This window comes from Ornithodoros turicata, unplaced genomic scaffold (genome assembly GCF_037126465.1).
Source record: "Ornithodoros turicata isolate Travis unplaced genomic scaffold, ASM3712646v1 Chromosome14, whole genome shotgun sequence".
In the NCBI taxonomy this organism is placed as follows: domain Eukaryota; kingdom Metazoa; phylum Arthropoda; class Arachnida; order Ixodida; family Argasidae; genus Ornithodoros; species Ornithodoros turicata.
Genome location: NW_026999314.1, coordinates 3,144,849 through 3,158,746, shown reverse-complemented (window position 1 = coordinate 3,158,746; position 13,898 = coordinate 3,144,849). Strand labels below are relative to the sequence as shown.

Genomic DNA, 13,898 nt, shown 5'->3' with positions numbered 1-13,898 from the left:
AATGCAGATGCACAAATGAAAAAAGATTAGCCACGTACCAGTGTAAAAGGCCACCTTCTTTTCACTCAATTCTGCCAACTTTGTGCTGGGCAGCTATTTGACCTCTCAGCTTTTGGCACTGCCTTTCTGATGCTTCGAGTTTCACCTTCCATTTCTCACATTCTGCTGTTAGGCTGTTACAGTTTTACAAGAACTTTCCAAGTTCACTGTCTGTGCTTCTATAAATAACACAATTGAACTTTGCTTTAACATCACATTGACACCACTGGGAACACTTTCTTTTTTTTCTTAAAAAACATAATCCCCATCAGAGAAGTGTGGAAACGGTAAATACAAAGGTACAAAGAAATTACCTGCGTCCACAGTTGTTGCAGTGCTGGAAGCATGTGTCGTGGATATTTCATCGTACTCCTCCGCTTCTGACGTAGCTGATATTTCCATGTCGACATTTGTTTGGTTCATGGTGTCATCATAGTCAAAGACTGACGGTACATAATCATTGGGTCATCGCTTCTTGCCCCTGTTTGGAAAAGCGTGTATGGTGACACTGGCCGAGCATATACAGGCATTGGACTTCTTCTTTTTTACCTTCAGCAAAATGCGCGGAGCACATGTGGGCTCCCACTCCAGGAATCCATACGTCACCGTTTGCCTTCCTGCGGCGGATTGCAATGGCCCACTGCATTTTGCGTGCGGGGTCCCACAGCCCACAATACATTTTGTACTCCTTTTCAGCAGAATTAGTGCATTTGAGCGCTGAACACCTGCCCATTTTCCGCGGAACAGCCTTAAAAGACGTTCGTACAGTTCGTGCCATACAGCTTCAAAAGAATTTCTGACCGGCAGCTCAAAGTCACGTGATTTGGAGACTTCCGCTATGTCATTTTTGCAGGAAGTTGAAAACCACCTATTGGCAGACAGAACTGAACGTTGACGATATAAGCGCACTTCGAAGGGAGGTATCTGGCGGTCACGCTCTGCTATTTTTGCCTGGTAACTGCGCCCCCGGGGCACTGAATATGGTTAAGAGTAAAAAATAAAAATATGGTTACGTATGATAGTGAGGGATCGTGAGAACCATTTCCGGCAGAGTACTCGGAATAAACCTGTACCCGAGAAACGTCATCATGACATTGGTAGACATACTGAAACCAAAACAGATACGAAGGGGAGAGCTGGGTTCCACGAATGGGCATTTGTTCGCTGCCTCCTATTGAAACAAAAGTAGGACCGAAGGTCGCGTCCCTTTCAGAGACCATCGTAATCCCTCCAAGACCGTGGCTTTCGGGCGCGACCTTGTTTGCCACTAGCTTTGAACGTAGTTCAATTCTACCAAATTCGTGGCGCTGTCGAACACAATGACGTCATTTGTTTACAAACAGGTAGAGGTCAATTCGCGAAAATAATTTCATGGTCCCTTTAAGTATTATGGCACTCCTGCAGATGAATCGTCAGCAGCTTCATGGCTTTGTTCTTCACCCATTCTGTTTAGGTGACAGCTTTTTAGACAGTTTAGGTTAGGCAGCTTTCCGTTGTTCAGTTCCCATTACGGACCCTTTCTACATTCTTGCACATTTGGTGTTTCATTGAAATGCAACAGCATTTATGAGCTCATCGTGGGCATTCTCTGACGATGGACAGTAGAGACCTATGGAGACTGAAATAGCTGATGTACTTTGCAACCACTAGCTTGTTTATGCCCCTGACAAAGATGCAGTCTATAACACTTCTCGTACATGCTGCTGGAATTTATAGTGGGTTACTTGTTGGTCATTAACTTAGTCTTCTGTTCTTGCGTTGACATTGCACTATGATACTAATGCAGTTTCTACCATATTGTCCTGTGTATAAGGTGCACCCCTGAAAATGAGCAAAACACGCACCATGGAGGTGGAAGTATCGGTGCCAGTACTTAAGAGAAACTGTAAACCCCACATCACGGTTAGTGCCGAGAATAATGAAAGCCTGTAAGTCAAGTGTGAGTACTTTTTGTTGTATCTATCGGAGACGTAATGTTTACTTGAAGCCATCGAAGTTGATCCAACAGAGTCAATGTTGTACTGGACTTCAGTCTTCTCGCTGCACTCTGTCTCGCATTTCTTCTCGACAACACTGGCCTTCTGCAATAAATTCAGAATCACTGACACCTTGAAGATGCCCTTTGCTTCTTGGACCCACCTCAGCATGGTCATCACCTGTCTCTACTCATGATGCAGTCTATCATTCATAATTACTCATCTTTCCTGAACACTACACTTAAATGAATGATTCACGTCTCAGCCGAGCAGCTGGACAAGGGCCAGATGCTAGGGTTTGCAGGGCACCTATCTGGAAACAGCTCTCTCAGGAAAAACTGCTGTGCATAACGTGTGCTACCTCTGAGAGACACTTTTTACAATGTATAACATGTGTGTTATACGCAGGAAAATATGGTAGTGCGTCTTCTACCTTCATCTCGTGATCATTGTCGTAGGTGATAAGAGAGCACTTTTGATCTTCTTGAAGGGAATAATTTTTGGAGCAGCGATTATGCTCTTATTCGGTTTGAAATGCACGTCCTTGAATATTGAAGATGTTATTCATTCCTCTCTTCTGGAGTATCCAGTATACATTCGTAACTGAATGATCTAACGACAGCACTAGTGTCATATCGCCAGTTGACTTGTGTGTGGTAAAAAGCCATGCGACATCCGCCAAAGAAGCCACGTTCACGGGGAAGGCTGGGATTAGAGAGGCAGACCACCATTATGTCCTCAAAGCTGAGGAGAGGCCCGGCCCTTCTTTGATTTACCCACCCGGTCCAGACAGCCTAACCCTTTGAGTGAGCCCGAGCTCTCAAAGGAGGGGCACACAAATGTAAATGTTAGAGCGTACATCTTTCCTCCAGGATGTTGTTGTTCCAAGGCAGTAGATAGCACTATTTTATGTAAGACAGTGCATGACCGCTCTGACATCAACATCAAATAGATATACATGCTTCATAATTTAATCGTAGGACTACCCTCAACCAGTCCCCAGAACCACCTGGAGTGACTGTCCCAGATATGACTCAGGGGAAACCAGTAGTTCAGGTAAGGCTGAAAAACTAAAATGTGGATGCAATAGCTAGCCTAATGTGGGCGCATGCTTTTCAAGTATAAAAAGTTTTGAGTGAGAAAGTTCTTGAAAAAGTTTGGAATATGCCAACAAAAAATTTCTCACGGTTGTGTAGATTACCTACAAGATGTAATAAGGCACTAAACTGTGTGCACTTCCTCCATGGTTAAGATGCAGGCTGATGCAAGCCACAAGGTGGTCCTTGACTATGATTACTTCGGTACTGGAGCCTCGAGGGAAGAGAGCACTGGACTGTCCTTGGATCCACCACCAGACGTGACCCCGGACCAGGAGGGAGAGGATGCTTCACTTCCGACAGCAAGTGCTGCGATGATGTCGCAAACGCGTCACGATGTCCTCCGGGATGCTCTCCAGGCACTCATGATAGAGCTGCAGAACTCTGACACTGCACTGGAAGCTGCTGAGTTTGGGAATCTTGTCAATGCCCTACTAATGGAGGTGCCTCCAGGCCTACGGGACCAGTGTGAGCTGGCGATCTTGCAAGTCGTGCACCTCTTTAAGGAACGGAATAATGTGCACATTGTAACACAGGACGACCTTGAGTAATCACTTCTTGCTTTGTTACGTAAGAGGTGCTGCTCTTCTCTGTATCTGGCTCTCAAATTTTTCTTTTTAATTCTGACATGAATATAAGTTTTTCCAAACCTCTTTAGAGATTCCTTTATGGTTGCTCATTCACACCAGCCTTCTTCCATTGCCAGTCATTGCACATGTCGAGCTCAAAAATATTCTTGTTTGCTGCCTCACGCAAGAAATTCCTTGCAAGTACAGGGGGCTAGGTCTTTCAGGCAGTGCCTCCATTGGCCTTCCTCTGCATCTTCAGCATGTGCATTACTGTCTGCAAAGTCTTTGAGGACAGTATGTGAACTTGAGATCCACAGAGAATAGGGTCCGTGGTCTTGGGAGCAAACAGCACTTCTTGAACAAATCACTCTTTATCATCATAATGTTCTCTTGTACCTGATCTGCACAGCATAATTGGTGTAAAACAGTGGAGCTATATTGACATATTTATGCGAATGTAGCAAAACAAACGAAATTATACAGAATACTACTTTGAATGATGAATAATAAAGGTCTGAAATGACATTTTTATTAATGCATGCTTTGGAATGGCAAATGTGTGGTGTAACGTTTTAGCAACACAAGACAGTTTTGTAACACAAGACAGTTTTGTAGTGACTGCGGTGAACCCTCATTAATGTGACCACCACCGTTCCTGCAGGTTTTGGTCATAAAGCGAATGTTCATACTAATGAGGAACCTGCCCTCTGTCGACTGGATAGACTGGTACGCAGAATGAAAGCGTCCGTAATAATGATGATTTATTTTTTGGGAACGTCCGATACGAATGTTTGCTTGGGGCAGTTTTCAGCAGTAAAGTTCTCTAAGTGGACAGTATCACCACCTTGGTGGTGATACTGTCGTGCCCCATCTTCATTCCGGTTGTCAACTCAATCCTCTTCCACTTGGCTCTGGCTGTTCTTACTTGCACAACAGCAGCAGCAGCACGGTGTAACCTGGTCCTGTGGTCACTACCTTCTTAAGCACTTAGAGGGGCACTAAACAGCTCGATGAACATTCTCCCATTATTATGCTCCATGTAAGAACGTGGCTCGCGATATCCAAGTATGAAATTCATTTACTTCAGGTGAGCATTTATTACCACGAAACAATGTCCTTCAAAGACCATAATCCGCACGAGTCTCTCCATCATCCTTGGAATGGGGTCACGTCACAACGTTCCAGGTTCTGGAGTGGAGGGAGATTTTGCTCTCCTAGCCAATGACTGGCCTCACTGAGACAAGCAGCTTGCGAAGGAACTAGTTGCTGGAGCATTGCAGTGACCTCACGCAGCAATACAGCACTGAAAACATAGTGCACACATGAATAGATCTGTTTGAGCTCCCTACTTTGGTATTGACAGGTGAAAAGAAGTTTAGAATTGACGTCACTTCCTGATATTACAGCAAAAACAATGTATAGGTGTCACACATTTCTAATGTTTGATGGTGCGCAACATCAAAATGATGTGGGGCCATTGCTCCCCAGGACATCGCAGAGCGGAGCATTAGCGTAAGAGAGTCCAGTGAATATTTGGTTGATTTGGTGCCATCATTCACTTTTTTGCTACAACAATTTTCGGAAAATGTTCACTGTCTGCAACATATATCACTGTGCATTAAAAAGTACTGCTTTGTATACCTGTTTATTGCCCCATTAAGCACTTTGGTGGTCTGAAAAGCGCTATAAGTAATCTGGAAGTCAACAACATCAGGAGCCGTCCCAAAGCTTGGTGCTCTACTTTAACATGTGTCGCACTCTTCCTAAGGTATGTGGTAGCCTCTCCCTGGGGCTGTTCTGAGGCTCATGTGATGCGATCATGACGAGAAGTCAATACCTGTGTTTGACCCTACTTGTGACAAAAGTCTCGGTCAATGTCAGATAAGCAGGTTGTCGTACTGACGAGGTGGATTTACATGGCGGTGAAAAGGTTCCAAGAAAGAGCCCATAAAGCAAGTTTGTCAGACCCTTAATATTATTAATGACGATCATATTGATGAAGGTTCAGTGTATTGCGTATTTATTTTTTGCATCACCCTGCAGAAAAGAAAGTTTCATGGTGTGTCCGTGTGAAAGTGCTAGAAGCAGTTCTCTGTCTTGTAAAGGCACAGGAGGCACAGCGTATCTGACAGTAACTAGCAGTAGATGGTTGGTATCATGGAATCTTACATCGGCCTATGTTCTCTTTGATAATCGGCAACTGCCCAACATCATCTCTCTGGAAGTTCTTTTTGGAAAGGGGCTTTGAAGTGTGACCCTGCTACTTCTCGTACTCTACTTCAAGAGAGGGACGGATCTCTGGCAGCAGTTCTGGCCTGAAGTGCCTGAGTGTAGCCAGAGCGATGCTTACATCAGTGGCAGTGTGGGTGGCCTCGGTGTGGAACTGGTGAAAGTGGTCCTGGTGGTGTGTGGCCCTATGCAGCTCTGACACAAGGCAAGCGGGGCATAACATCCTTCTTTCTTTGGCGGTTAGTGGATGGAGAAGCTGAGCCAGGTGTCTTGAGACCAGCGTGAAGCCTCCGAATGGAGCAGGCATATGAGTCATCTCCCCGAAAGGGACGAGGCTGATCGTTCCAATTGGACCGTGAAGCCCATGTCATCGCGAGGCCATCTGCCCCTACAGCGCAGGTTGAATCAGAGTGTGAATGGCAGATGGGGTGGCTCTGGGTGACCCACCGCATGATTGAACAATCTACTCGACGTAGGGGCCGACCTTGTGATCCAGAGGGCTCAGGTGGCTGCTCCACACATGGTATATCTGAGAGAACAGCCCCACGACCTGAGTGCCTGAAAGGGCACTCCCCCTAAAAATAGCGGAAGGTTGTGGAACAGAAACTGCATTATGGCCGACTAAACTGTGAGCACTAGGTAGTAGTGGCCGTAATAGTCTCTGCTTTTTCTGCTGCCTGCAGGGTCGCAGACTGTAGCGACTGGAAGCAGGTCTGGAAGGTTCCTGGGGAGGAGAAGGCAGAGGACCATTGGTCTCCTCTCCATTAGTGTCCCAGAGGTGGTTAGCCTTCAGGTCCGAGATGTGTACTGGTCCAGATTCTTCGGCTGTGTCACAACGGCGAAGCCTGAAAGTGAGGCCGCAAGAGCAAGCACTTACCTCGAAGGGGACATTCCACCTATCTGCGAGCGAAGCTGCAAAACCCGATGACATGTCGCAATGTGGGTGGGTCCGTCTGAGGACGAAGTCGCCGACGGTGTTGGTGAGACTCCGTTGGCTTCGGTTGTACTGGCAAGCCTGGCCCAACCTTGTGATGTCCAGATTCTCCAGAGCCCTTCGAGCTGCAACATCCCGTCGGCTCCGGAAGTCCTCAGCAAACCTTGAATAAGGAGGCCAGTACTGCCATCCTGGAGGCCCACGGGCTCCTCACAGCCAGCACAACAGCAAAGGGGCCCCTCGTCCCAAGTTGAGAAACTCCGGGGTGAAGCCATTAGATCTGTTCACTGTCCGTCTAGTGAACGCAAGCTCAGCGAAGTGAAGCTTCCAGTTACGGCTGTACGTGCTGGCTGGTAGGAACTAACATCATTTTTATTTTCTGGTTAACTTGCTCGGTAATATGCCTGAAAGTGATATGGGGACGTCTTCTTGTGCTGAGTGCCGAATAGAGCACATGAATGTAAGATCATCTTACCTGCGAAGTATTTTGCATTGTTTGTGATGCGTTGAGCGGGAAACCCAAACCGGCGAGAGATGTTGAGTAGTCTCTCCCACACTCTCTAGGAAGCCAGCATTGTGAGAGGAAATAGCTGAAACTACATTACAAAATTATCGGTAGCCACAAATAAATACTGCTTGCCTCTAGGATAGTGAGGAAGGGATTCATCACATCACAAACAACAATTTCTCAGGGCCCATTACTCCGAACAGGCCGTAAGCGCCCAGAGGGCTCTTGGGTCGACAAAGAATGCAGCCAGCTTTGAAACTTGGTGTGAATTGATGGGGGGAAGACAAACACCAACCAAGCGAGTGCGCTGGTCGCAACACACCACAGTAGTGTCAGTGTCGCTTGATTGTGCTCTAAACGTGGCTTGAATAGGAGCACTTGGTGCCAGGAATGGTTGGATGCTCCTATTGGTTAGAGAGTGAGACATCACAGTGGAGCTGTAGGGGGATGTTTGTTGTTTGTGACGTAGTGCAAGTCGGGCATGAAAGGGATTTTCGGAAATTTATCAAAATTGGCATATGGGCTTGAGAGATTACCGCTTTGCAATGCTACGTGGGAAGACAAGGTCTCTGGAAACACGCATGTGAGAACTCTGAGCGTCGTATATGCATATCTTACATGCATATATCATATACAGGGTGTTCAAAATTAAGCTTTCACTAGCACTTTATAAATAGGCAAACAAAAGAAAACTGGTGCTATTTTTTCTGTTCCTTGAGCAAGAAACAGGTGCTACATAATTAGCAGCACCTGTTTCTTACACAAGTAGCGTAAAGTTATCTTCCGGTTTCCTGTCATCGCTGTGGTTGCGAAGCGCTAGTGAAAGCTTAATTTTGAACACCCTGTATAATATACAGTGTGTCCCAGTCAACTGCGAATGTATTTTAAAAAAAATATATAGGACACTTTTTGCAAGATGAAATCAATTGCAATATAGCATATGCTGAAGGGCACTCCTTAGGAGGGCATTAGCAAGGTCCAAAGGCAATGTGTCATTTAACTTTCATTAATTAACTTTTTAATTATAAAAGCTACGAAGTTATCCAAACGAGAACATCGGTTCCTTTTGGTCACCTGATATCGTAGCAGTTTTCAGAACAAAAATCAGTTCGATAGATCGCTCGGCAAAAATTCGTGAAGGAACACCATTTTTTCTTTATTTTGTTCATTGCGCATCTTCGGAGACGCGTATTTCCTTCATTCGCAACATGAGACGGGGAAGGAGCACAGTGTCGGCCTCATGCGTCGAAGATGAGCTTTAACTTGTGGAAACAAAATAAACACAAATGTATCGGGTGACTCTATCGGAATTGCATTATCTTGGATTGCATTTTCTGTTTCCTTTTAATCTTTTTCCAGGACGCTAGAGGCGATAGTGTGCTCTTTCTCCCTCTCACATTGGGGATGAAGGAAAGACGCGTCTTCTAAGAAGCGCAATGAACAAAATAAAGAATACGTGCATGACAGCAGCAGCACGGTGTAACCTGATCCCGTGGTCACTACCTTCTTAAGCACTTAGGGGGGCACTAAACAGCTCGATGAACATTCTCCCATTATTATGCTCCATGTAGAACGTGGCTCGCGATATCAAGTATGAAATTCATTTACTTCAGGCGAGCATCTTTACCACGAAACAATTTGTGGTACAATAGATCATTAAACACAGAGGTGGACAAATTTATTACTAGGTTTGCATCTCGATCTTTAAGGCGTACACACTCCAAACGGTAAGACCCTTAACAGCACGAGTAGGCTGTTTTAAATATACAAGAGGGACAAAGGTAGTGGTAGGAGGGGTAGTTGGTACAAGTTCATGTCAGTTCACTGCATGAATAGACGTGGACAAGGAGTTAGAAACACAAATGGGACAAACCGCCTGCAGACTCTCAACTAAGTGAAGTTTATTCAAAGAGGAAGTATTTATAGAACTAACATTGTACGTCATCATAGGGCCTATCAGTGCCAGAATACATAATCAACTTCACAGATTCACCACGTGGTAGTCTAGAAAGTGTTGCAGTCATACTCCTGACCTTGAGGGTTCACCTAGATTCAACAAATTACGTGCACCGTTAACAAATTCCTTTTCCTGGTTAGTAAGTGATAAGGAAAGGGAGCTAACACATTTTTCACCAAACATGTGGACAGCAAAGGCCTCCGTTATCTCACGCACAGTTTGATCTCTATGTGTTGATAGCACTGAATCCTGGTGAAACATAGGTGTACATGAGCATTGCCTACAGTTGAGTGCAAGATTACTACTAGACCGGGAAAAAAGTTTACTAGCTGGCGATTACATTGGGGACAAGATTACTAGTTGGGGCTCGACCTATGGAAGTCGCTTATGTTTCTAACTCCTTGTCCGCATCTATTGCTGCAGTAAACTGATATGTTTTAAATATCCATTTTTTTCCAGAAATCATAGCCAAATGGAATTAACTGCCTTCTGATGTAGTTGAATGTAACACTGTCACTGAGTTTTTCAGTGTTTTGTCACAGTGTGACATACTGCAAGTACCTGTATATATGTATCACTTCTCTATGTAATTATTTCCTCTCCTGTTTAGGTCCCATAAGGGACTGACAGTATGTACAAACAAAAAATCTTAGTGATACGTACACATGTATGTTAATTGACAGCTAATATCAGTTGCCCCACTTGTAAAAACGTTTTTATCAATAGTTCTGTTGCACTTTTACACGAAACATGGACAGTAAATGTGTGAGAAAGCATGACACTCGTATGTTTACGTTGTGTTTGAATTGTCATCTGCCTGACAATGGGCAGAAGACACCCTATGCAGAAATTGCTGTTGGATAAGTTACAGTGAGTCCAGAAGAAATGTATTCTGGTTTTGTTCCCTCCAGTTAATACCATTATTGGCAAATGATAGAGTATATGATTGATACTCTTGATATGAGTAATGAAATATTATCACCCCGACGAAATGTTTTTGCTATGTACAATCACTATGTATACTCATGCAGATATTCAAGCAAATTCACATGACAGAAAAAGAAACAAAAACTGGCACACGCATATATGCTATATTAAAATGAAAATATATGCTCAAAGTGGTGCATGTTTATGCTGTCATGAGCACTCAAAACAACTGCGAGCACTGATACACACCACAAAATTGGAGCATTACGTTAACAACAAGTGGTCGTTCACTGTATGTATGTCTTCTCCTTCATCGTGAGAACCTAAACTGTTCAGCAAACGAATTTTCTCAGCTACTGGTGGCTTTCTCAATACAGCCTGAATATCTTTTTTGGTGCTCCTTTTCTTTGTTGACACAAATCTAGTCTGTGGCTCAATATGCTGGTTTGGTGCGCAGAGTCGAGACACCTCTGTGGGGCGTTCCTTCTCTACAGTTTCGAGTAAGTTTGCGAAGGAAGTATTTATCTTTTCTGTTTGGTCTTCTGGAACGACATCCATTGTCAAGTGTCCAAGCAGGGCCTCACCCATTGTGATAGCTCTCTGAACATAGAATGTTTCTGATACATGTTTGTGAACATGTGATCTCTGACCAGGTCTAACACATGCTCAGCTTCTATGGTGGTATTTTCAGCTTCTGCACTGTAACTGTTCTGTTGAGTTTTCAGAAGCTGTGCTACCACATGAACGTGCTTGCACGTATTCAGCTTCACAAGATGGTCACGGCATGTGCAAGTCAAGTTGTGCACGCAGATGGCACAGTCCTGGCACGCAAGCTTGCACTCACATACTCCTTGTTCGAGAGTCACTCTGTATACCATGCCAAGGGTCGTCTGTGCCTGAACTTTGTATTCGGTGTCTTTTAGATATGGCACGGCAGATGCAGGTATGCAGAGGGATTCTCTGTGGCGGCTTGTGATTGCTTGAATTCGGTATGTTTTCTTTCCTTTGCGCAGCTTGATCAATCGGTCGTACAACTTGTTGTGTGTCGGTTGCGCCGGGAAGGGGATGAGACTGTCAACTCTTCTATTCTGCGTTCCCTTGAAGTACGCGTTCTTGCTCGTTCAGTGAAGGCTTTCGAAGTACATGTTGGTATTTATTCCTGCACCTCTCCTGTAGCATAGAGCCCACTGCTTTGGCCTGTTTTTACAATACTGTCCAAATAGGTCACAAATGCTTTGGTTTCTTTGGCACCAGACACTTTTTTTTCAGAAATCCATTGCAAAGTTCTTTCAACTTTTACCTCATCGTTACATTCTAACAGAAGTCTCCAGGTTTAGCATACAGTCACATTGAGAACACTGCCTTGGACGTAGCACATAATGTTCTTCCTCCAGTTTTTGTCGACGTGCCAAGCACACAGCAGTCGGACTGCTGTCGCTCCCATGACTGACTCCCAAGCATTATGGTGCTGAGGGACATCATCTGACACGAAACACACTAGTTGTATGACACCTGCCCTTTCCTTGATACAGGAAAAGAAGTGACTCACACACTGCTGTGTCGACCCTCGTGCTTATGCAAAGCCACATGGCACGCCACCACCAAATTCATCGACAGTGATTAATGTTGTCAAAAGAAAGTTGTGCATCGTGGTAACGTGCGTCGTATCCACACATACTTTCTCCTTTCCAAATCTTTGTAGCAATTTAACCTGCCGTTCCGTCATAATGAAGGGCGCAAAATCTTCATGCTCATAGCAAGCTTAGCTTAGAGAAGAATGACGTTGACGGGCTTTTATTTACGCATACAACAGCTCCAGCTACTTCGCTCCAGTGGTTTATTACTGAAAAAGTTTTGTAGTAACCGAATGCTCTCTGCAAAAAGTTCCCTGGGTAAGTGTGGCTGTGACAAGGTCCACTCCTCTGACACTTCGTCAAAAGAAATTGCCCAAGTGTATTGCCAGGCATGATGGCACAAAAGAGTGTTCCTGTTCTTCATGGTACTGAACTGTCACTTGCACTCAACATTGCTCTGTGGTATGGATAGAATGACAAGCACTTCCTCGGCAATGCTGCTGAACTGAGACTTCTGGGCTTCCCACAGGGCATAAACCGAGCAGTTGGCTCGCAATCAAGCCTGACTGCTCCACATAATATGTCAAAAAGATCGCGTGCAATAGTGCCCGGATATCTCGACTGCCGCCAACAGCAACCCCAAAACATTCCATTTCAGCGCACTCACCATGTGCTCTTGTGCATAGTTCCCCATTTCACAGACAATTGCAGTCGGCATAGTTCGAGCAAATGCGTACCGCTTTGCAACGTTTTGAATCTATCAGTCATTCATCATTACGTTGCGCAGGTCTCACGGCTCGTGATATTTTAGAGCACATCGCGGCTGGTGATGACATCAGCGATGTCAGCGAACTGTCCGCAGATGACGACGAAGAGTTTACACCGGATCCAAAGTCTCCTCAAGCTACTTTTGATGCCGCAGAGGAATCGTCGGATAATGAAGGCGGTGAAGAAGCTGATGAGCAAGACAGCATCGCCAGAGGTGGTGCATCATGTGCCTCTTCGGTGGACAATGGAACATGGAAAAAAGAACTGCTCAGGGGCAACCCAGGGACTTTCTCAGATGAGTTTTCTGAGCCTGATGACATGGACACACCCATTGGGTTCTTCAGGAGGTTTGTGACCACAGATATGCTGGATCGTCTTAGTGAGCAGACAAACATTTACAGTACACAGAAAAATGGTGACTGTGTGGCCACAACAAAGGAGGAGCTGGAACAATACCTGGGAATTTATTTGCAGATGGGGTTAGTTCAGATGCCTACTACGCGATGCTACTGGGAAGGTGGTACACGGTACGCTCCTGTTTGTGATGTCAAGGAACAGGTTTCAAAAACTGATGCAGTGCATTCACATAGTGAACAACATCGATGTCACGGATGATGACAAAAAGGACGACAAACTTTGGAAGCTCCGTCCGTGGATCTCAAGCCTCCAACAAAACTGTGCTTCCATTGAACAGGAAGAATTCAATGCTGTGGACGAGATCATGGTGCCTTTCACAGGCCGCAGCAACTTGAAACAATACATTCCCAATAAGCCAACCCCCTGGGGTTTCAAACTCTGGGGCCGTGCAGGAGTCACTGGAATCCTCTACCAATTTGAAGTGTACCAGGGTCACAGCAACAAAAAGTACGACTTTGGTCTTGGTGGAGACACAGTCCTGGAAATGTGCTCAGGAGTTCCACGGAACCGAGGGTTCAAAGTTGCTGCCGATAACTTTTTCAGTAATGTAGGCCTGGTTGCAGAAATGAAGAAAAGAGGCATCGAATATGTTGGTACATTGCGCCAAAACAGACTGGCTGGATGCAGACTGAAGTCTGAGAATGAGCTAAGGAAGGAAGGAAGGGAGGGGCTCATTTGACTACCGTGTTGACAACACTCGTTCGCTTTCGGTTGTGAGGTGGTTTGACAACCGTGCTGTCACACTTATTTCGAACTACGTCTCTGTTGACCCTCTCGAAACAGTAAGAAGGTGGGACCGAAAGAAGGAGGAGCATGTTGAGGTCCCACGCCCACATGTTGTTGGGGCTTACAACAGTTTTATGGGGGGAATAGACCTACATAACTACCTGGTCTCCCTGTACA

The 13,898-nt window shown here is 45.2% G+C and overlaps 1 protein-coding gene across 3 annotated transcripts in view; it reads left to right on the top strand.

The window, feature by feature from the left end:
- Nucleotides 1-3,765, top strand: part of LOC135372343 (uncharacterized) — a 68,897-nt gene extending 65,132 nt beyond the window's left edge. For all 3 annotated transcript variants that reach the window (XM_064605975.1, XM_064605974.1, XM_064605976.1), the window contains exons 3-4: nucleotides 2,996-3,071; nucleotides 3,268-3,765. In XM_064605975.1, the coding sequence (XP_064462045.1) occupies nucleotides 3,045-3,071; nucleotides 3,268-3,663 (423 nt within the window). In that variant the 5' untranslated portion in view covers nucleotides 2,996-3,044 and the 3' untranslated portion in view covers nucleotides 3,664-3,765. The remainder of the gene's footprint in view (nucleotides 1-2,995; nucleotides 3,072-3,267) is intronic.
- The last annotated feature ends 10,133 nt before the right edge of the window (nucleotides 3,766-13,898 follow it).